Source organism: Ixodes scapularis, unplaced genomic scaffold (genome assembly GCF_016920785.2).
Source record: "Ixodes scapularis isolate PalLabHiFi unplaced genomic scaffold, ASM1692078v2 PGA_scaffold11__112_contigs__length_91849675, whole genome shotgun sequence".
Lineage (NCBI taxonomy): Eukaryota > Metazoa > Arthropoda > Arachnida > Ixodida > Ixodidae > Ixodes > Ixodes scapularis.
In genome coordinates, this window is record NW_024609837.1 from 28739467 (window position 1) to 28761573 (window position 22107).

At 46.4% G+C, this 22107-nt stretch overlaps 2 protein-coding genes and 1 long non-coding RNA gene across 11 annotated transcripts; 1 reads left to right on the top strand and 2 right to left on the bottom strand.

The window, feature by feature from the left end:
- The first annotated feature begins 192 nt into the window (after positions 1 to 192).
- Positions 193 to 6999, top strand: LOC115311081. 5 transcript variants are annotated; one of them, XR_005714695.3, is made up of 5 exons: positions 279 to 487; positions 999 to 1099; positions 1273 to 1440; positions 1692 to 1789; positions 3449 to 6999. XR_005714695.3 is itself a non-coding variant. In XM_040205596.3 (4 exons), exons 1-4 carry the CDS (start codon positions 397 to 399, stop codon positions 3805 to 3807), a joined length of 726 nt encoding a protein of 241 aa, XP_040061530.2. In that variant the 5' UTR covers positions 193 to 396; the 3' UTR covers positions 3808 to 6999. The 5 variants fall into 5 exon arrangements, 1 of the variants encoding a protein (XP_040061530.2); XM_040205596.3 differs by lacking the exon at positions 1692 to 1789 and having other exon boundaries at positions 193 to 487; positions 1266 to 1440; XR_005797889.2 differs by having other exon boundaries at positions 258 to 487; positions 1273 to 1789.
- A 3523-nt stretch (positions 7000 to 10522) lies between these two features.
- LOC115319825 lies at positions 10523 to 13461 on the bottom strand. Its single transcript, XR_006077434.1, has 3 exons — positions 13171 to 13461; positions 12301 to 12969; positions 10523 to 11208 (listed from the first exon to the last, which is right to left on the bottom strand). It is a non-coding gene; the product is annotated as an uncharacterized LOC115319825 (long non-coding RNA).
- Positions 13462 to 13584: 123 nt separating this feature from the next.
- On the bottom strand, positions 13585 to 22043 carry LOC120843156. Of its 5 annotated transcripts, XR_006077431.1 has the most exons (6): positions 21750 to 22026; positions 21138 to 21238; positions 20797 to 20964; positions 20448 to 20545; positions 18593 to 18786; positions 13587 to 13896 (listed from the first exon to the last, which is right to left on the bottom strand). XR_006077431.1 is itself a non-coding variant. In XM_040214391.3 (5 exons), exons 1-5 carry the CDS (start codon positions 21838 to 21840, stop codon positions 13624 to 13626), a joined length of 834 nt encoding a protein of 277 aa, XP_040070325.1. In that variant the 5' UTR covers positions 21841 to 22028; the 3' UTR covers positions 13588 to 13623. The 5 variants fall into 5 exon arrangements, 3 of the variants coding, with proteins under 3 accessions (XP_040070334.1, XP_040070329.1, XP_040070325.1); XR_005716099.3 differs by having other exon boundaries at positions 13585 to 13896; positions 20448 to 20964; positions 21750 to 22043; XM_040214391.3 differs by lacking the exon at positions 20448 to 20545 and having other exon boundaries at positions 13588 to 13896; positions 20797 to 20971; positions 21750 to 22028.
- Between the last annotated feature and the right edge of the window lie 64 nt (positions 22044 to 22107).

Sequence of the window (22107 nt, forward strand, 5' to 3'; positions counted from 1 at the left end):
TAAAACTGGAAACGCCGATTGGCTGAAAAAAAATGACGTCACTTCCGGTTTTGTTATTTTGTTGATTTTTAGATCACGTTTTAAAGTAAAAATATATTAAAAGGTACTTTTCTTGTTTTTGTTTGTTTTTACTTTTTTTTTTTTTATTTTCCTTGCTTGATTCTTTAATTTTGGCTGGTACGGTTCCGTTCTGTTCCGCCTTGGCGCCCTTGGCCGCGGGGGAAATGTTTTTGTTTTCGTTCTACGTTCAGGCAGTTCAGGTGTTGGGTGGCGACGTATTAACCGTCGATAACCAGCTGAAGCAGCTCAAGCTCAAGTTCTCGAGTGGAACGAGGTTGACCGTGCGCAGTGGCAGCCGTTGACAACAAAAACAATGTATGCACTCAGCTTCGCCGGATGAGTGCCGGCGTCGATCGCGAACCGCCAGAGCCGCCAAATACCTCTCGTACATCTCCAAGAACACCAAGAACAGGAGGTATTCATAAAGGTGAGTGTTCACCGCACTTTAGTGCTTCAGTTCCGTTTGGAGTCGTTTGACATAATTTAGTCCGGTGCGTCCGGGAACAAAGGCGCTACCAGAAATGGCGGGAATGGTCGGTCGGTGCTGAATGCTGATGCCATCCAAGCGGATTTGAATTGGGTTTCGTGCGCTCAACGTGTCGATTTGTTTCTTGAGCTGCCTTTACCAACCGTTCGCCCGAAATCGTTCGGTAGAACATGCGGACGTGACGGCTAGCAGAGCCCTCCGCAAAGGCTTAGGAGCGCGCTCACAATTTTGGAAGCTTCCGTATGACCGCAAGTGCTCAATAAGTCGCTATAGCAATGATTGCATGCCATCGACACAGACTTCGATCCAGTTTTTCAACGAGACAGGAAGGCCCAACGAAGCAAGCGTAGAATCTGATGCTTCGCCTGTCACTGTCTGCGCGGGAACACGCCGAGAGGCGCTTAAACGAGCTGCCAGGGCGTAATTAAAAAAAAAAAAAAATCTAACGCAGGTCTGAACCACGCGAGGATCGTCTCGAAGCATGGTAGCCTCAACAGACGCTTGCCGCCACACGCGAGGAGAAAGCAGGAGGCCCGAAGTTTGAATGTGAAGGTAAAACGTGCTTTAATAATAATGATCTTTATCTGCACGTTCCTTTGTATGACTAAGGTGATCGTGCTGAGACACAATATAGCAGCGATTGCTCTCGAACAAAGGACAGGACAGCAGAAAGGCAATGAGAGGCAGGGAGATAACTGACCTCTCTGTTGTAAAACAGTTTTCAGAGGAGGTGCGAAGAGCTGGCCCTCACTTTTTCAAGGCAGCCGCAGAACACTACGAGCCCCGAATCACTGCCGCGGCTGACTCACGCGGATGCTGTGCTGCACCCTGCACTGCACATGGTTCGAAGCACACTTCAGGGGACCAGTGCATGCCCCTGATGCATCGTCGCGGTATGTTTTGTACTGCTTTTCCTAGCGGTGCACTGAGCAGTCCAATCTTGAAGGGAGCACGCGAGTGCGTAGCCAGTGCTCCATGCAGCGAGGACCGCAAGCACCCGCGGAAGCTTGGAGCACACGCAGTGACGCCAGCAGCCGTGCACGCTGGCGTCGTCTGCTACTGTACCGTCCTTTCGTTCGGTGCGCAGAAAAAAAAAGGAGTGACCGCTCTGTTAAAAGTCTGATGGTGAAGGCATCCTTTACAGAAGCACTGTATGGCTCTCTGCACGCTAGAATGGGGGCTGTCGTTGATGCTCGCAGAGGCGTCGCCCACAACTAAGCAGACGACCAAAGTCCTGAGCAGGTGACTAATCGTTTCATTGTTCTTTGGTAGGGAAAGGTAGATAATGTGCTTCTACTCCCAGCTTTGTTTTTTTTTTTTTTTTTTTTATCACCATTTAGTATGTTATTATCAAAACAGCATCCTGGTGTTCACATAAATATGTGTTAACAATACCTATCGTCAAATATGTGACCTAAAGAGCCAACTGCGGCCGAGGATATCTTTTAAGTGTTCTTTTTCTCACAAAGATCCCTGGCATTGACTTTTTAGCCACATACCTTGAGTCCACAAAAACAATGTGCTTCAGCTAAATGGTATTCACACAAAATACATCCTGACAAGCTGCTTTCACTCTCGAGCCTCGAAGAAATTTTGCAGTTTGATTTGAACTATGTTGCAGGTTAAGGAGGTAGGGTCAGGGAAAAGAAGGTGGGAGAGGAGGAAGTGGGCACAATGCTGGTCAAACCCTCTCCCTTCGCCGGCGTTGCATCCATCTCCTCCTCTCCCACCTTCCTTTTTCTTCCCCTACCTTCTTGAGTTGTCACCGACCATATAAAAGGCATGCATTGATATCACTTGTTCGTTTTGTGGCCATGGCGCCAGCAAGGTTTGAGAAACGTATCCTGCTTCACAGGAATTCAGCACTCAACATGGAGAAACTATTGGCAGTGCTGCTGTAATGTCTTTGTCCTCGTCTTTTGCAGCCATCTAAAAAAGAGAAATATAATACTAGGAACACAGAGCAACGTCACGCGCCAGTACATAGTGTACTACGAAGGGCAGGTAAATTGACTGCGGAACACGATTTTCTCAATGTCCTCACGGTTCTTTCGGCCAAGTACATACAGATAAGACGATTACCATTAGAAATGTTGAACGCCAATCCGAAATGTTTTTTGGTGGTGTGCCGAGCAAAAGGACATTGCTGCAACAGAAAACATGTGCCATCCTCCGCCTTTGGTGCTTCTGTGTCTGCGCCGAGCTTCCGCAGCCACCAACAGTCAACGCTGCATGGACTGCCCGCCATGCTTTCATGCGTTCCATGTATGATTGGCACGGCATGTGGATGTGTCATGCAAGTGACATCAGCGCTGTTGGCAGTGCCATGCTGGTTGAGCTTTGCTAGGCTCTGACCATTGACAAGCTGTTTTATGCAATAATCGCTCTTGGAAGTCCCCAAACTGTTTTTAGCAATTCAAGTGTCAGATTTTTTTTAGCTATGGTTATACAGGTTTTCTTTTTTAACATTTACAGATTTCAAAGAAAAAGTGAAAGTTATGACAGTTATAAGTTATACGGCCAGGCGGACATTAGATTCATGGAAGAATGCAGCTAAAAGTCCGTGTAGATCATGTGTATCATGCTTCTCTGCAGCGCAGCTACATACTTGCGTAGGACCACCCCCATGAAGTGGGGTGGGGGGGCTGCATGCGTGTGTTGGGTAGCCCCTCTTGGTTTTACAACTCTACCCTGTTGTAAAATTTTAGATTTTAATGCGAACAAGTTGATAACAAAAAAGAACTTGGTCAACATTGATCTTACAACTCGAGATGTAAAAGGAACAAAAATAGAGAACAGCAAAATGTGGAAGAAGACATCTCGCTTCTTTCATTTTCATTTCACTAAGTGACATTGGTCGGCGACTGTAAGACTTTTAATCACAATAGTTATACACCACAGGTCCCGGGGATCATGGCATCGATGAGCTCGCTTTCGCCTTGTCCAAGGTAGCAGCGGAACACTACGGGCAGGCCCGGAGTCACCGCACCGGCTGGCTCACGGGCGTCGTCCTGTACTCTGCACGGCACTGCGTGTGGCTTAACCAGCCAAGCAGAGGGTCACTGCATGACCTTTATGAGGCGTCGCTAGCCATTGTAAGTATATTTTGGACGCTCGTGTCAGGGGATGTACTTTTGTGTTCTACAACAGAACATGTTTGGTGGCGGTTCAGTCTTGCCAATTCAGCCATTTCGAAACATAATTTTGTGGCGACTTGGCTTAGGTTTTCTGGCTCGGCCGTCTTTTGCACCAGTGTCTAGGCTCGGCGTAAGCCTCTTAGTTCTTTATTGTCAAGGCTAGTGTAATTTCTGCTACGCCGTCGAAGCAACTTCTGCATGCGAACAAGATGCAAGACGAAGCTACATGCTCGTGCACAGTGCATGACCACATGTGAAAACTAATAGAGAGTTTGTTTCGCTGGAATCGTGCCCATGCGCACCCACTTGCAACATGAAGTGAGTTTGTTTCGCCGCCGGCACTCCACACGTGCATGCGCTCGCTGCGCCCTGAGAATTAAGTGTGTACCTGAATGCACTCCCGTCATGCATCACTTAGGCAGGGAACAAGAGCAGATGACTGGTTTGTCCACCATGCGGGACAGTAGAACTGCAGAAAAAGTGAACTTTCTGCTAAAAAAATGACGTCCCACGAGCAACAAAATCGGACACGAGCTTGAATTGTGTGTCTGCTATTCTATAAAGCAAGCAATCCACAACCTGTACTTAACTTGCAAGTTTTCAGTCATTTTGTTGCTGTACAGACGTCCATATACACCGGTGGATAAAGAAAGGTTCAGAACGAACATCAGCCACCGCGAGATATCTCTCACCATCCGTGCGGGGCTAAAGAGTTGGGACGTTAGTTGACAAAGCTTGCCCGGCAGAAACCTGCGACGCGTCCAGTCGGGAGCCGAGAAAGCTAAACTGTTTTTACCCGAGGCTTGGATAAAATCACAGTGTTTAAAAAGGAGCCATGGAATTTATTTTGGGTGGGATAAATTAATTTAGATTCGTATTTTGCTAATACAGTTGAACCTTTCAAGAACGAAATTCTCGCGGCAACGAAGAAATCTGGCGGCCCCAGCGAACGTCCATAGGGTTCAATGCATTTGCACCCTCTCAACAGCAAAGAGTTTTAAAAAGCAGTCCCGCATTAACGAAAGTTTGAGGTAGTGATCTGCCATAGAGTTATTCAATGTGTCTACCAAGTTGGCATTTTCAAATTCCCTGAGTTTTTCAGGTTTCCTCTGAGTACTTTTGTGAAATTCCCTGAGTGACACAGAACTTTGTTTTAGGTCAAGATGGGCGGACACCATGTCGCCACATGCTGTCACTCTCTAAAAAGCATGTCATAAAATAAAATAACAACACAATACAGTTTTGATGATAGCGAGTAACTTTTATTAGATTTAAAAAGAAAACAGAACGAAGTGGTTAGTAAAATTGATAGCGAATAAAGTATAAAAAAAGGTAAACTGAGGTTTACGTGACCCCCCCAGGTCTGGTCATGTGACCTCGGGGGGGGGGTGTCGAGACCTGACGGCGACGCCGCTCATGCCGGAAACGGGAGCAATAACAGGGAAAGGAAAGGGTAAACAAACATAAGGCGTTCAAAGTGCGATTGCTCAACCCTTGTTGTCAAAACACTCCACCTAACAAAATCTTTTTTTTTTCTTTTTTTTTTTTATTTTGGGGCTAAGGAGTCGCACAGTGACAGCGGTGTTTGCACGCGACCGTTCCAACAGCGGGCACTCCCTGCCCTCCCCACGCGCGCAGGTGCCCTTCCCCTTGCTTTTGCCATCCTCCCCTTCTTTTGTTTTTATTGGTTGCTTTTTTTATTTTTTATACAATTGCTTTTTCGCTGCGCATCCCCGCGTGCGCGTATGCTGGGTTGGCGGTCTGCCAGCCTTGCAACCCGAGCTGTGTGCTCCCTGCCGGCGCAATCCAACCTATAGGGAGAAGCGAAGAACGGCCTTCGTTCGCTACATCGAGTGTCCCCTCCATGGGAGTTATGGACATTCGATACAGAAAAACAATGCAATTTTCTAGGGGATGTTTGGACTGTTTCATATAAACAATAATTCGAAATACGGGTGTGATATAACCGGGTTCGACAGTATGTTTGGCCGTCTCCCTTAATTTCCAGATACCTTCGTTCGTTTGGCACGTATATCCCCGATGCTAGAAAGCGCCGACGTTGTGTTCGCGCTGAGAGTGTCCGACAGTGCACATAAATACACGTGCGAAGCCGTTTTTGCACCGTTTTTTTTTCCCCATAGAAATGCATTACCGGAAGTCAATTTTCGACTGGTTGCTGTCTGCTTCAACTTGCGTCGGCACACTAGCACCACTTGAACCTCTAGCGTACATTACAATAACCCTACGCGATCTGCAACATTTTTTCGTCAAATGAGCCAGTTTGGAACCGAGAATTGTGAAAAATGGAGCAGTACACTCGTCCGACAAGTTGGGCACATACGTTTCCGACAAGCATCGGCGCGGCCATTGCTGTTTACATTCGGTCAAATAATGATGACAATGGCAACTAGATGCTTTTTTTTGGGGGTTGGTGAAAACAGCGTTTTGCTAGCCCATCTGTTGGCAACTACCTAGGTACGTGACGACACCGCCTGCTGCTATTTCGCCGTCCGCCGCGTGCACGCCGAGATCGCTCGCGCCTTGTTTACTACCTTTCGTTTGGCCTGTCGGAAAGATGCCGCCTCCCATTAAAAAGTTTAAGTTTTTTGCACTTCAGGAGAACTCTGCGATCACTGCCAAAGCCAGAAAGAAGTCTGATATTACAGAGGAGTTCAGTATCCTTTGCTTCTCGCTTTCTACGATTCTGAAATCCAAGGACAGCATCATGAAAAGTAATAGGTGTGCTTAGTTGTCCATTTCTGCAGCAGCGAAATTCTTGCGAGAACGAAAAACGTTTCCTTCCCCCGCGGTTTGGTTATTACGGGTGTGATGATGTGACTTAATGTGGAAAAGAAGTGCAAGTCAACCCATGGATCGGCCTGGAGGGAGAAACGAAGAAGAGAGATTTTGGAGTGCGTGCTCAGAGGGCGTGAAAAGGACTGGCCGGGAGATTGTGCAGAGAGCGGAACGACACGATCGGCCAGGGCAATCGGCGGCCTCCTACTGTCTGACCAGCAGCCTGTTCCAGCGAGGGCAGCGAATAGAAACCTACGCTGCCCCCGGCTTCCTACAGCGGGAGCGCTTGGTGCGGTAACTCTGGGGCCGCCGACGGAAGCCAACCGCTCCCGCTCCTGACTTCCAGCCACAACCGTGGGCCGACAACGACAGCACAAGACACACTGCTGCACAGGGACTCAAAGACATGGTGACTGATGCGTTTTCCTTTCTTTAACTAAGTTTTCTTTTTTTTGTATAAGCATATGAACCCTTTGATTTTTTTTTGTAAATACAAGTTTTCATGAAAAACGAAGGACATTGTATTTTGTCAATTATTAACCACAAAGAACCCTGTGACAACGGGGTTCAACTGTAACATATTGTTCAGTGGGCCGAGAGTCAAAAGTCTGCTTTTCGGTACGAAAATTCGAAAACATGACGGACTATTTTGTACTTCCTTTCCCTCAAAAGCTTTCCGCATTTTCAGTGCGACACATCCGTGGTACCCAAAGCACGTGAGCCGGCCCTAGCTCACATGTTAGACTCGACCACTGTGTCACCATTGGCGACGAGATGTTTTGGTGGTTTCATCTCGCGGACGCCTTCCTGTAGCGGTGCTGGTAGGATCGAGCAGACGACGCGCTACGTCAAAGCGCCGAGTGGCTAGTTAGTTCGCCTCTATGTCGATTAAAAATGGATTATTAACCCTTTGCAGTCAGATACTCTGACCAACTTAAAGGGCAACTCCGGTCAAAACTCAAAATGAAATAAATTACTGGTATCGTTGTAGACACAAAATACGACCTCAGCCAAAATATTACGTCCGTGGGACGCCGCATTCTCAACTAATGCCGATAATAAAAATGTGACCTGCCGCAAGCCGCTGCTTCTTAGCGGGCGGCCAGCGGGTTGGCGATCGCTAAAGCAACATTGCGCCGTGACGTCAGTATCGTTCTCTTTTCCTCCGGCCCGGGCGTTGCGCGGAGTGCGTTTCTTCGAGCCGCTACCACCGGTACTTCGGCTTGTGATTGGCGTGTTTAGCCGTTGATTTTATCTGTAGCCCATGTAGCTTCGCTATAGCCTTTTGTTTATCTGCTTGTGAGGACTCCAAGACTCGTTTTAGCGAGCAACTTGGTGCGCCCAAGACTGCCCAGCTGTTCCTCAAAAGATGCCGAGTACAACTTGTAGCGCTGTGGGCTGCTCAAACAACCCGCTGTGCAACACGGAGGTGCTTTTTCACTAGTTTCCAACGGACCAAAAACTGGAGAAGGTGTGGGTGAACGCTGTTCGACGAGTAGACTTTGGACTTCGGCTTTTAAGCGCCCGAGGAAAAAAAAAAGAACGAAAAAACAGACATGTACAGCCCAGCACACATGTGTTGGGGTGCCGCAGCCCGCGCCGGAGAACCTCAAAGCTTCGTGTCTGGGACTGTCCCGCAGCGCGAAAGCGAGGGGGCCCTCAGGGCGTCACCCATCCCTCCGTATCCTTTCATCCTCCTCCTCAAGAGCTGCGCTCTAATCCGGCGTTACAGGGAGTCGTAAACGGCTTTTTTTTTTTTTTTTTTTTTTAAGTTTTGAATATTGCTTATTTTACTGTAGGTAGATGTGGGAGTTGTTTACGAAAATATTTTTGGAGACCGCAGAAGCAGACCACACGAGTCACCCCCCTCGCCCAAGTGAGGGGTGACCTGCAGTCTGTTTGGAAAGATACTGTGTCTGTAGCTTTGATACAAAGATATCTTTCAAAGATACTTTGAAAGATACTGTGTTTGTAGCTGGCTTCAGTTGCTGCGTTCGAATGTGCATCTATTGACATTTGGTGACCGTAGCAGTCAATTTATTGTGCAGGAGGAGACTGGTGGGGCGAGATCAGGAGCACACTTGGGCTCTCTTGCAGTACTTTTCAATGCGGCCACAGAACAAGAACATAGGGTTCTAAATAAGGACTGAACGCAGATAGCCGTTACTCTCTGGCGCCTATTATTTTGACAAGCCTTCCATGAAAGGCACTTTTTTTTTTCTCACCTGGAACATAGGGTTGAAGTATCAAACCGCCCGTGATGTTGCGAGCGAAATAGGATATCACCCGAACATCTCGGTGTTAATAATCGCAGGGAAGATGAGAAATGCAGGGCATGTCTTATAGCTCAGCCTCCAGCGAGCACTCATCGCCTTTCCTCATGCTTTGGCTGTGCGTGCATTCTTGAGGTTTGCAAGATGCCTAAGCATTGCTGAATGGAATGCGAATGGCTGGGTGTGTCTTACAAATGTCCCGCCTCTACGCGTTGCCGAAGGTAGGAAGCTCTCTTGCTGGAGGCAGGGCAACTGAGGCTTCTCATAGCCATTCTCATCTTGTGAGGGACTTAGTCATTAAACCATTTTAAAAGTGGCAGTGCTACACCATACAATAAAGGTTTTTACAAAAGCAATTTGTAATTGATCTTGTCAAAAGCTAGTTATAAATAGAAAGAAAAAATATCAACTTGCTTCAGTGAGAAAAACGGATGGTGCCTTGTATTCAAGTTTACAAAAACATTTCTACTGACAACCTAAAAAAATTCCATTGAATGGTGCTGTTTTTAACTGGAGTAAAGAGACCCATGTCTGTGTACAACTATCTATAGTCCGTTGCAACCTAAGGGCGAGGGTAAGATGGGCCGGGGAGGAGGAAGCAGACGGAACGCTGGAGAAGAGAGGGGGAAACCTCCTTCTCTCTTTAGTGTTCCGCCTGCTTCCTCCTCCCCAACCCGTCTTACCCTCGCCCTTCGTTCTTAGGTTGCAACTGACTATAGACTCTTTCAAAGCTTATATTAAAGACCCAGGCAGTGACTGTCTACCCTAGATATATCACCATCGTCCTTCACTGGTGCTATGAGACCTCTTCCACAACAATGAAAAATCACAACTTCTCGGAGATGAAATGCATGCTTTAAAGGGGCCCTGCAAGGGCTTTTTGACTGGTTTTTCATTTGCACCGAACCTGAGCGCACTGAACGTAGTCAGTGCAACTTAATTAAACTTTTCTTTTCTCGAATTTCGCTTTATTTTAAAAGTTATAGGCAAATTAAAATTACAAGAACAAGCAAAACATAACCTTTTTCATGACGTCCTTGGTCGCTCGAGTGGCCATGAACTAGAAGAGAGCTAAGTGAGCTCAGCGAGCGCTCCGTGTCAACAGCTCGAGAGGGCGCCATATAGCATGTTCTGGAAAGGCTGTATGAAGCGGGCAGCCAGGGGGGCTCGCATTGCATTTGCTGCACGATTAAACACTAATTCGGCATGACACTTCATTGGTCACAAACGACAGCAAACACGGGGTAAAGATCAGTTCAGAACGGGAGCCACTTCGCACTGCCATACCGCCAAAGGGCCAAACCGCAAGCCAAAGCTGCTCGCCGAAGGCCTTTGAAATGCTCGGAACCGGTCGAATTTTCGACTGCAGCGCCGCCGCATACACCCGAGATCTTTCTACGCTTGCCCTCGTCATTGCCTGATCCCACTACACCTTTCTAGTATGCGCCGCCTTTTCCACCGCTTGGGTGGCGGGTATGTCAAAGGGTCGTTTCTTGTTTCCGTACTTTATAAACTGCATTTGTTTCTTTTCTGGTCTAAAATACTGAACAAAAACTACTTTCACAAATAATTGAAACGGTTCTTTTAGCTTTTAGCGGCTCCGACCACTAGTAAGCCCAGGACCAAAGACGTCGCATTTCGCGCGCTTTCAGCAATGCGGGTCGCCCCCGTAGGTAAAGGAGGTTTCTGCGTCGGCCGGTTAAAATATGACGCACTGACATTTAGTTACTTTCTCCGTGCCCGCTGGCTTGCCTGAACGCCAAGAGACGTGCAAACCGCAAAAAAGGTAGACGCTTAAATATGGTTGCAGGGCCCCTTTAATGAAGGGGCAAACAAATCAGTGCAGCCCTTAAAATAAAGCAAGATATAAAATCTGCACTCGCAGAACAGCCGGGCTTTAATTTCTTTATTGCTTTTAACATTTCGGTGTTAACTTGTTTGATTGCTGCAATCTTGTTAGTCAATATTACTAAAATAAAAAGATGTGCTTGCATTGACCAAAGTGTGAACATTGTTCACACTCTAACAATCTCCAGTCCTGCTTGGCAACGGTAGCAATACATGTACCAACGTTCTCAGATCTAGGTCAGTTGACAAACTTCGGAAAACGCCCGACGCCTTTTTGCAGTGTGTCCGCTCAGTGGCGTCTGCCGCAGTATCAGCCTGCCCTTTGGACAGATCCAGTGGAATGTTGGATGCACATTACCTGCAGTGGAAAGTGATTTTTTTTTTGTTGTTGTTGTTCTTATAGTAAACTTAAGGCCTGCACAATACTTAAAACAGAAAGAGCGTTGTTCAAAAAGCGTTTTTCGTTGACCGCAAAGGAATTGGCACTAGGAATGCTATCCGCCCTTACCTGCTTGTGCACCGGCAACAGAGAAAAACTGGTTTAGAGTGCAGCTCTTAGGTGCCCATTTCCACGCTTCATTGCGTCGCCGTCTGCATGATCACCTTGCTGAATTTAGTGAGAAATTGAATTTGTGTTGAGGTCACGCAATGTCAATTTTTCTGCTAAATCTAGCTGAGGAACTGAATTTGTTTGTGAGTGACGTGGCATGAAGTCATGTGCCATTTAGCAGGGTTGTTTCCTCAACACCAATTCAGTTTCCCCGCTAAATATAGCGGGGAAACTGAATTGGTGTTGAGGTTGTGTGACATCAATTTCCCCACAAGATTTAGAGAGGAAACTTAAACCGCTAAATTTAGCGGGGAAATTCTTGCTAAATTTAGCAGGAAATTTAGCGAAAATTGCCTGCTAAATGGGAGGGGGAGGAGAGGGTATGGAGGGATAGGAGAGGCATAACCTCCCCTCCTCCTACTCAAGCGCTGCGCTCTAATTTCATGTTACAAAGAATTGTAAACGTCTCAATTTTTTTTTTTTTTTTTACTGCTGCTCTTTTATGGAGCTTGTCAACCGACAGATCTAAGAAAGTTGATGTGTACGGCCCGAGCAGAGGCATCTATTTTTCCAAGCACAAGTTTTGAAACCCCCTTTTTTATTGAATTCTTTCAAGAAGACACTCCGTTTAGAGGAAATGGCAACGAATCTCCTTTTAGCAAATTTGTTTTTAGAAAAACAAAATTCACCGAACTTGACTGCTTGCTCTAGCATTTGCTTGTCCTGCCTTGGCTGATGGCAAAGCCGAGCCAGTCAGTCAGTGAGTCGCTCGCTTGGGCGGCCAGCATATTCAGAGCATGATCGACAAGTTTTTATGCATGCCACATCCCTGCTGTTTTCGCAAGAATAATTTTACATTTTGCCTGGTTTACAGCCCAAGAGAGGAGAGTGGGTGCTCAAGCATAGGTCAATATGCCTCAGTGCATCATGCTTTAGTCTTTAGCATCTTCCAGACTTGCTTATGTTAATCGAATGGATTCACTAAACGGTGCTCCTTTGCAACCGATTGTTGTAGGCTGCACCTACAACAAGCAGTTGTAAGTGCAGTACATTCTATTAGCATAAAATAAAGGCACACAGCCAAATCACCTCAATGATGCCTAGCAAGTGGCGAAATAAACTTCACTTTAACAAAGCATGTGTAGCTACCGAGACATCACATTATTCAGAGTGCAGATGCAGAGTAGCTTTCTTTTGGCCTTGGCATCATCTTCCATTGTCCAGGCACAAGCGGCACTGCCGAAAAAGACCAATAAATAAATATTCAACACGGTGTATTATTCACTTTTGTACCTGCAACATTACCGTCCTATATAGATAGTCGACAGCTGCCCCGGCAACTTTCCGGACATGCGGAATCAAAACATCTCATCAACACAAGTGCTATTCGCCACTGCCGTAAGTTGAAGAATACTTTTCAAAAAAATAAAAGTGCATCTTTCAACGCAGTGTCTAGCGTAACCTTACCCCAAGATTTCGAGTTACATCTAAGGTACCCAATATGAAAAATAAAGTTTGGTCCGACGTAACCTAATATGAAAATTAAAGCTATGACAAACAGAACCCAAAATAAAAGTTAGTTACGTCCTATGTAACCTACGCAACGTAAGTTTCGCTTTACGGCCGATGCACGACATAAATACAAAAATGTCATGACTTACTACTGCATAACATCCGATGCAGCATTCATTAGTCAGTTAAAATCTCAACTCTATCCGCACCTCCAGCTTTGTTGAGGGGGCTGGAGTGTTCCTCGCACATTGAAGCTGCTGAAACTGGGCATCCCCTCCTCTAAAACAATTTACTCAATTGTAGGTACTGGAAACAGAAAATGAACCAGTGTGTGATGGGTTTGGGAGGGAAATAAACGTGGACAAAAGGCAACCAAGCAATTTAGAAGAGACTAGACCCGCCGAGCTAACGTTCTGTACGAACAATCTGAACCTTATATACTAGTTCTTGTACAAATACAAGATACCCACGATATTCCGCGATAAGTAGCCACCAAAATTAACATACCAATTAGGCAGTTCTGTTCGTAAGTCACGCAAGTCGCCGAACTCTCCTCGCAGAACGTTCGCGAAACAAAAACGGCCATCTTGGAAAAATCAAAATAGTGATGGTGATAGCGATGGGGCTTCTATAAAAACTCAGAGAACAAATGTAATCCCTTTATCCGATATATAAAAGAAAAAAAAAAAAAAAACTTATGGAAAACATTTACCCTAGCAAAAACTTCTTAAAATAATGGTAAAGTTTAAAATAAAGATCTAAAGTTTAAACATTTAGTTATGTTAAAATACACTTGGTAAAGTCTATAAATCTTGTTTCAGTAATTAAATGCAAACAGAACACAGACTTCGTAACCCTTCTTGCTGATAGCCTTTCCTTGCAAGCGTGAATGGTCAAAAGCCGATGCCATAATAGGCAGAAATACTGCGTAGATAGCACGCTTAGAGTGTCCAGAAAAAATTAATGGGGGATGTCTATCTTCTTTCCATAAACCTTTTCGGAGTTTACCCTTCCTGCACGTTTCACAGTAATCTGCGGCATGGATTCACCACACTGTTTTTGTGAAGTGTGGCAAAACGTATGCACCACCATAAGAAAAAAATATGACAATTTATTTAAGTACAACAGGAAGCCACGAGAGGGGAAGATGGCAAGATCCGATCCACCAAAAAGGACTGGGCCTAAGAGTGCAGTCTTGAAAGGCTTGGCCCATGAATCAGGACGATTTGAAACCTATGATGAATGCAGAGAACAAAGGGGTCGATCAGGTGAACAGTAACTAATATCTGACCCTAACATGCAGGGCAAGATCTGTTTTGTTTACCTAATATTTGTTATGCCACCAAAAACCAACGTTACTAAAACACTCAGCTAGGAAACTCAACCTTGGAACCTGGACTGCTGGCGTCCACCGAGACCAAACTAAATATGATAACAGTGCCACTCTTTAGCAACAAGTCAAAACATGAAAGTTGCCTTGCATAGCTACTCCAAGATGGCCCTGCGAGATGACACCAGTGGCCCTTCCGAGAATCTACGGAACCAGTCAGTGCAGCAGTGTAGTTCACGGAGTGGCCACCGCGGGAGAAACAGTGGCATTGCGATTGCATTTAGTTTGATTCTCTCATATGGATTGAAGCCACTTTTTCAAAGGAGGCTCCTATAGCAGTTTTCCAACCGGGTGTACTAGTCACGTTGTCAAAAACTTAATTTCTTCCTAACAAAAGCCGGCATAAGTCCATTTTTTTCTAAAAAAAGTTAACCTCGAAAGCTTCAGGGGGGGGGCCGTCCCCCCCCCCCCTTCCCCCCCCCCACACAGTTTCCCCTAAAATCTGCCAAGAAACTGAGGGAAAAGTGAGGACGAGAGCAGGTGTGGATGTCAGGACACCCGAGCTCTGGTTCGAATGATTAGTGGGTACACCTAAAGCTAGGTGCCTTTGTCTTTACTGCACTCGTCAAAGACGTTCGAATGCGAGAGCCCAAAGCTGGATACCGGCGTTCTGCATTCGAATGTGTTCGACAAGTGCAGCAGAAACAAAGGCTGCCTTTGTCTCCACTGCACTCGTCGAACGTATTGGGATGCAAATGCCAAAGGCCGCCCCCGGCGTTTGGCTCTCGCACTCGAACGTCTTTGACAAGTGCAGTGAAGACAAAAACACCTAGGTTTAGGTGCCTCTGCGTTCTGATGTCCCTGCACTCTCGTCTCCCCCTCTCCATCAATTTCTCGGCTCATAGAGTTCTGAAAGTTTAACACTGGCAGTGTGCGACAGTAGGCCAGCAGGATGGCATACTCTCCCCTACATGATACGGAATGAGCAGGATCCAAGACAGACAACTCCGGACGGAACGTCCGCAGTTTACAACTCTTTGGCGGCATGCGCTAACTAGCTATCATCATCGTCGTTTTTGACGTCACGGGTAGGGCACACTGGGACAGACTGCACAGATCTTGGAACCTTTGGCTCGACAGTCAGCGTTATGCGCTGTATCGCGCAGCAAAGCCCATTTCGCGCATTGTTTTTATTTGGTGAAGTTATACTTGAAACCGTGCCACGCGTAGTCATGCTAACAAACACTTTTGGCACTAAGGTGTCGAAATGCTGGGATGGTGATGTACTGTTCTCCACCCCAGTACAAAAAGATGGACGATTAAAATAGAATATCCAGCGCTTTACCCCACTACAACATCTAGCTAGCATGGCGAATAGGGTGTATTTATTTTATTATTATTCAGACAAAATAAAGCTGAGAAAGAAATGTCTCATTAAATTGAAAATAGGAAAGCGAAATTCGGGAATCTCTAACCTGTGTAGTAAACACTTCAGTGAAAGCGACTCCGTGTATCTTGGTGGTTCCGATGTGTTTTGTAAGTGCTGATTTCTTATTAGTCCCAAGTTGATTCATTTTTGGTCTTTTTAAACCAGTAAACAAACATTTCCTCAAAACAACTGGCATTGACGGTGGCTGGCTTCCAGAGTCGTCTCAATGAAATCCCTGCTTGTTCACTCGATCGATGTGAAGCATGCGAGACCCCCTCGCGACCGAAGCCTTAAATTTAGTAAGTCGGTGACAATTAGCATCCCAAAAAATTAGGTATACACCTGCTATGAATTCCTACCGTTTGTATGTTTAATTTTTCGGTCCCAATTGCGCATAATGTGTGATGCGCTTTTCAGCGAGCAATTTTACATTTGTAAACAATTCTTAGTAAAAATTGGATAGAACTAATTAATCGATCGCCTGAAATTGCCGCGATGTGACAAACTTCTTTGCCGCGTATTCGATGCGGGAGGAGCTAATCCGTCAGTTGCTGAAGAGCATTAGCTCGTCAGCAACTGCGGTGTCGGCGAAATAGCAGCGGGCGGTGTCGTCACGTGAAACGTCACATACCTTGGTAGTTGCCAACAGATGGGCTTGCAAAACGCTGTTTTCACCAACCAAAAAAAAAAAAGAATCTAGTTGCTATTGTTATTATTTTTTGACCGAATGTAAACAGCAATGGCCGCGCTGATGCTTGTTGGAAACGCATGTGCCCAACTTGCCGGACGAGTGTACTGCTCCACTTTTCGTAATTCTGGGTTCCAAACTGGCTCATGTGACGAAAAAATGTTGCAGATCACATAGGGTTATTATAATGTACGCTAGAGGTTCAAGTGGCGCTAGTGTGCCGACGCAAGTTGAAGCAGACAGCAACCAGTCGAAAATTGACTTCCGGTAATGCATTTCTATGGGGAAAAAAAAAAAATGGTGCAAAAACGGCTTCGCACGTGTATTTATGTGCACTGTCGGACACTCTCAGCGCGAACACGACGTCGGCGCTTTCTAGCATCGCTGATATATGTGCCAAACGAACGAAGGTATCTGGAAATTAAGGGAGACGGCCAAACATACTGTCGAACCCGGTTATATCACACCCGTATTTCGAATTATTGTTTATATGAAACAGTCCAAACATCCCCTAGAAAATTGCATTGTTTTTCTGTATCGAATGCCCATAACTCCCATGGAGGGGACACTCGATGTAGGGAACGAAGACGAAGGCGGTTCTTCGCTTCTCCCTATAGGTCGGATTGCGCCGGCCGGGAGCACATAGCTCGGGTTGCGGGGCTGGCAGACCGCCAAGCCAGCATACGCGCACCCGGGAATGCGCACGCGGGGATGCGCAGCGAAAAAGCAATTGTATAAAAATTAAAAAAAGCAACCAATAAAAACAAAAGAAGTGGAGGATGGCAAAAGCAAGGGGAAGGGCACCTGCGCGCGTGGGGAGGGCAGGGAGTGCCCGCTGTTGGAACGGTCGCGTGCGCTCATTTTCCCAAACACCGCTGTCACTGTGTGACTCCTTACCCCCCAAAAAAAAAAAAAAAGATTTTGTCAGGTGGAGTGTTTTGACAACAAGGGTTGAGCAATCACACTTTGAACGCCTTATGTTTGTTTACCCTTTCCTTTCCCCGTTATTGCTCCCGTTTCCGGCTTGAGCGGCGTCACCGTCAGGTCTCGACACCCCCCCCCCCGAGGTCACATGACCAGACCTGGGGGGGTCACGTAAACCTCAGTTTACCTTTTTTTATACTTTATTCGCTATCAATTTTACTAACCACTTCGTTCTGTTTTCTTTTTAAATCTAATAAAAGTTACTCGCTATCATCAAAACTGTATTGTGTTATTTTATTTTATGACATGCTTTTTAGAGAGTGACAGCATCTAGCGACATGGTGTCCGCCCATCTTGACCTAAAACAAAGTTCTGTGTCACTCAGGGAATTTCACAAAAGTACTCAGGGGAAACCTGAAAAACTCAGGGAATTTGAAAATGCCAACTTGGTAGACACATTGAATAACTCTATGGCAGATCACTACCTCAAACTTTCGTTAATGCGGGACTGCTTTTTAAAAACTCTTTGCTGTTGAGAGGGTGCAAATGCATTGAACCCTATGGACGTTCGCTGGGGCCGCCAGATTTCTTCGTTGCCGCGAGAATTTCGTTTTTGAAAGGTTCAACTGTATTAGCAAAATACGAATCTAAATTAATTTATCCCACCCAAAATAAATTCCATGGCTCCTTATTAAACACTGTGATTTTATCCAAGCCTCGGGTAAAAACAGTTTAGCTTTCTCGGCTCCCGATTGGACGCGTCGCAGGTTTCTGCCGGGCAAGCTTTGTCAACTAACGTCCCAACTCTTTAGCCCCGCACACATGGTGAGAGATATCTCGCAGTGGCTGATGTTCGTTCTGAACCTTTCTTTATCCACCGGTGTATTTGGACGTCTGTACGGCAACAAAATGACTGAAAACTTGCAAATTAAGCACAGGTTGTGGATTGCTTGCTTTATAGAATAGCAGACACACAATTCAAGCTCGTGTCCGATTTTGTTGCTCGTGGGACGTCATTTTTTTAGCAGAAATTCACTTTTTCTGCAGTTCTACTGTCCCGCATGGTGGACAAACCAGTCATCTGCTCTTGTTCCCTGCCTAAGTGATGCATGACGGGAGTGCATTCAGGTACACACTTAATTCTCAGGGTGCAGCGAGTGCATGCACGTGTGGAGTGCCGGCGGCGAAACAAACTCACTTCATGTTGCGAGTGGCTGCGCATGGGCACGAGTGCAGCGAAACAAACTCGCTATTAGTTTTCACATGTGGTCATGCACTGAGCACGAGCATGTAGCTTCGTCTTGCATCTTGTTCGCATGCAGAAGTTGCTTCGACGGCGTAGCAGAAATTACACTAGCCTTGACAATAAAGAACAAAGAGGCTTACGCCGAGCCTAGACACTGGTGCAAAAGACGGCCGAGCCAGAAAACCTAAGCCAAGTCGCCACAAAATTATGTTTCGAAATGGCTGAATAGGCAAGACTGAACTGCCACCAAACATGTTCTGTTGTAGAACACAAAAGTACATCCCCTGACACGAGCGTCCAAAATATACTTACAATGGCTAGCGACGCCTCATAAAGGTCATGCAGTGACCCTCTGCTTGGCCGATTAAGCCACACGCAGTGCCGTGCAGAGTACAGGACGACGCCCGTGAGCCAGCCGGTGCGGTGACTCCGGGCCTGCCCGTAGTGTTCCGCTGCTACCTTGGACAAGGCGAAAGCGAGCTCATCGATGCCATGATCCCCGGGACCTGTGGTGTATAACTATTATGATTAAAAGTCTTACAGTCGCCGACCAATGTCACTTAGTCAAATGAAAATGAAAGAAGCGAGATGTCTTCTTCCACATTTTGCTGTTCTCTATTTTTGTTCCTTTTACATCTCTAGTTGTAAGATCAATGTTGACCAAGTTCTTTTTTGTTATCAACTTGTTCGCATTAAAATCTAAAATTTTACATCAGGGTAGAGTTGTAAAACCAAGAGGGGCTCCCAACACACGCATGCAGCCCCCCCACCCCACTTCATGGGGGTTGTCCTACGCAAGTATGTAGCTGCGCTGTAGAGAAGCATGATACACATGATCTACACGGACTTTTAGCTGCATTCTTCCATGAATCTAATGTCCGCCTGGCCGTATAACTTATAACTGTCATAACTTTCACTTTTTCTTTGAAATCTGTAAATGTTAAAAAAGAAAACCTGTATAACCATAGCTAAAAAAAATCTGACACTTGAATTGCTAAAAGCAGTTTGGGGACTTCCAAGAGCGATTATTGCATAAAACAGCTTGTCAATGGTCAGAGCCTAGCAAAGCTCAACCAGCATGGCACTGCCAACAGCGCTGATGTCACTTGCATGACACATCCACATGCCGTGCCAATCATACATGGAACGCATGAAAGCATGGCGGGCAGTCCATGCAGCGTTGACTGTTGGTGGCTGCGGAAGCTCGGCGCAGACACAGAAGCACCAAAGGCAGAGGATGGCACATGTTTTCTGTTGCAGCAATGTCCTTTTGCTCGGCACACCGCCAAAAAACATTTCGGATTGGCGTTCAACATTTCTAATGGTAATCGTCTTATCTGTATGTACTTGGCCGAAAGAACCGTGAGGACATTGAGAAAATCGTGTTCCGCAGTCAATTTACCTGCCCTTCGTAGTACACTATGTACTGGCGCGTGACGTTGCTCTGTGTTCCTAGTATTATATTTCTCTTTTTTAGATGGCTGCAAAAGACGAGGACAAAGACATTACAGCAGCACTGCCAATAGTTTCTCCATGTTGAGTGCTGAATTCCTGTGAAGCAGGATACGTTTCTCAAACCTTGCTGGCGCCATGGCCACAAAACGAACAAGTGATATCAATGCATGCCTTTTATATGGTCGGTGACAACTCAAGAAGGTAGGGGAAGAAAAAGGAAGGTGGGAGAGGACGAGATGGATGCAGCGCCGGCGAAGGGAGAGGGTTTGACCAGCATTGTGCCCGCTTCCTCCTCTCCCACCTTCTTTTCCCTGACCCTACCTCCTTAACCTACAACATAGTTCAAATCAAACTGCAAAATTTCTTCGAGGCTCGAGAGTGAAAACAGCTTGTCAGGATGTATTTTGTGTGAATACCATTTAGCTGAAGTACATTGTTTTTGTGGACTCAAGGTACGTGGCTAAAAAGTCAATGCCAGATGCCAGGGATCTTTGTGAGAAAAAGAACACTTAAAAGATATCCTCGGCCGCAGTTGGCTCTTTGAGTCACATATTTGACGATAGGTATTGTTAACACATATTTATGTGAACACCAGGATGCTGTTTTGATGGTAACATACTAAATGGTGATAAAAAAAAAAAAAAAACAAAGCTGGGAGTAGAAGCACATTATCTACCTTTCCCTACCAAAGAACAATGAAACGATTAGTCACCTGCTCAGGACTTTGGTCGTCTGCTTAGTTGTGGGCGACGCCTCTGCGAGCATCAACGACAGCCCCCATTCTAGCGTGCAGAGAGCCATACAGTGCTTCTGTAAAGGATGCCTTCACCATCAGACTTTTAACAGAGCGGTCACTCCTTTTTTTTTCTGCGCACCGAACGAAAGGACGGTACAGTAGCAGACGACGCCAGCGTGCACGGCTGCTGGCGTCACTGCGTGTGCTCCAAGCTTCCGCGGGTGCTTGCGGTCCTCGCTGCATGGAGCACTGGCTACGCACTCGCGTGCTCCCTTCAAGATTGGACTGCTCAGTGCACCGCTAGGAAAAGCAGTACAAAACATACCGCGACGATGCATCAGGGGCATGCACTGGTCCCCTGAAGTGTGCTTCGAACCATGTGCAGTGCAGGGTGCAGCACAGCATCCGCGTGAGTCAGCCGCGGCAGTGATTCGGGGCTCGTAGTGTTCTGCGGCTGCCTTGAAAAAGTGAGGGCCAGCTCTTCGCACCTCCTCTGAAAAATGTTTTACAACAGAGAGGTCAGTTATCTCCCTGCCTCTCATTGCCTTTCTGCTGTCCTGTCCTTTGTTCGAGAGCAATCGCTGCTATATTGTGTCTCAGCACGATCACCTTAGTCATACAAAGGAACGTGCAGATAAAGATCATTATTATTAAAGCACGTTTTACCTTCACATTCAAACTTCGGGCCTCCTGCTTTCTCCTCGCGTGTGGCGGCAAGCGTCTGTTGAGGCTACCATGCTTCGAGACGATCCTCGCGTGGTTCAGACCTGCGTTAGATTTTTTTTTTTTTTTAATTACGCCCTGGCAGCTCGTTTAAGCGCCTCTCGGCGTGTTCCCGCGCAGACAGTGACAGGCGAAGCATCAGATTCTACGCTTGCTTCGTTGGGCCTTCCTGTCTCGTTGAAAAACTGGATCGAAGTCTGTGTCGATGGCATGCAATCATTGCTATAGCGACTTATTGAGCACTTGCGGTCATACGGAAGCTTCCAAAATTGTGAGCGCGCTCCTAAGCCTTTGCGGAGGGCTCTGCTAGCCGTCACGTCCGCATGTTCTACCGAACGATTTCGGGCGAGCGGTTGGTAAAGGCAGCTCAAGAAACAAGTCGACACGTTGAGCGCACGAAACCCAATTCAAATCCGCTTGGATGGCATCAGCATTCAGCACCGACCGACCATTCCCGCCATTTCTGGTAGCGCCTTTGTTCCCGGACGCACCGGACTAAATTATGTCAAACGACTCCAAACGGAACGGAAGCACTAAAGTGCGGTGAACACTCACCTTTATGAATACCTCCTGTTCTTGGTGTTCTTGGAGATGTACGAGAGGTATTTGGCGGCTCTGGCGGTTCGCGATCGACGCCGGCACTCATCCGGCGAAGCTGAGTGCATACATTGTTTTTGTTGTCAACGGCTGCCACTGCGCACGGTCAACCTCGTTCCACTCGAGAACTTGAGCTGCTTCAGCTGGTTATCGACGGTTAATACGTCGCCACCCAACACCTGAACGTAGAACGAAAACAAAAACATTGCCCCCGCGGCCGAGGGCGCCAAGGCGGAACAGAACGGAACCGTACCAGCCAAAATTAAAAAATCAAGCAAGGAAAATAAAAAAAAAAAAAGTAAAAACAAACAAAAAC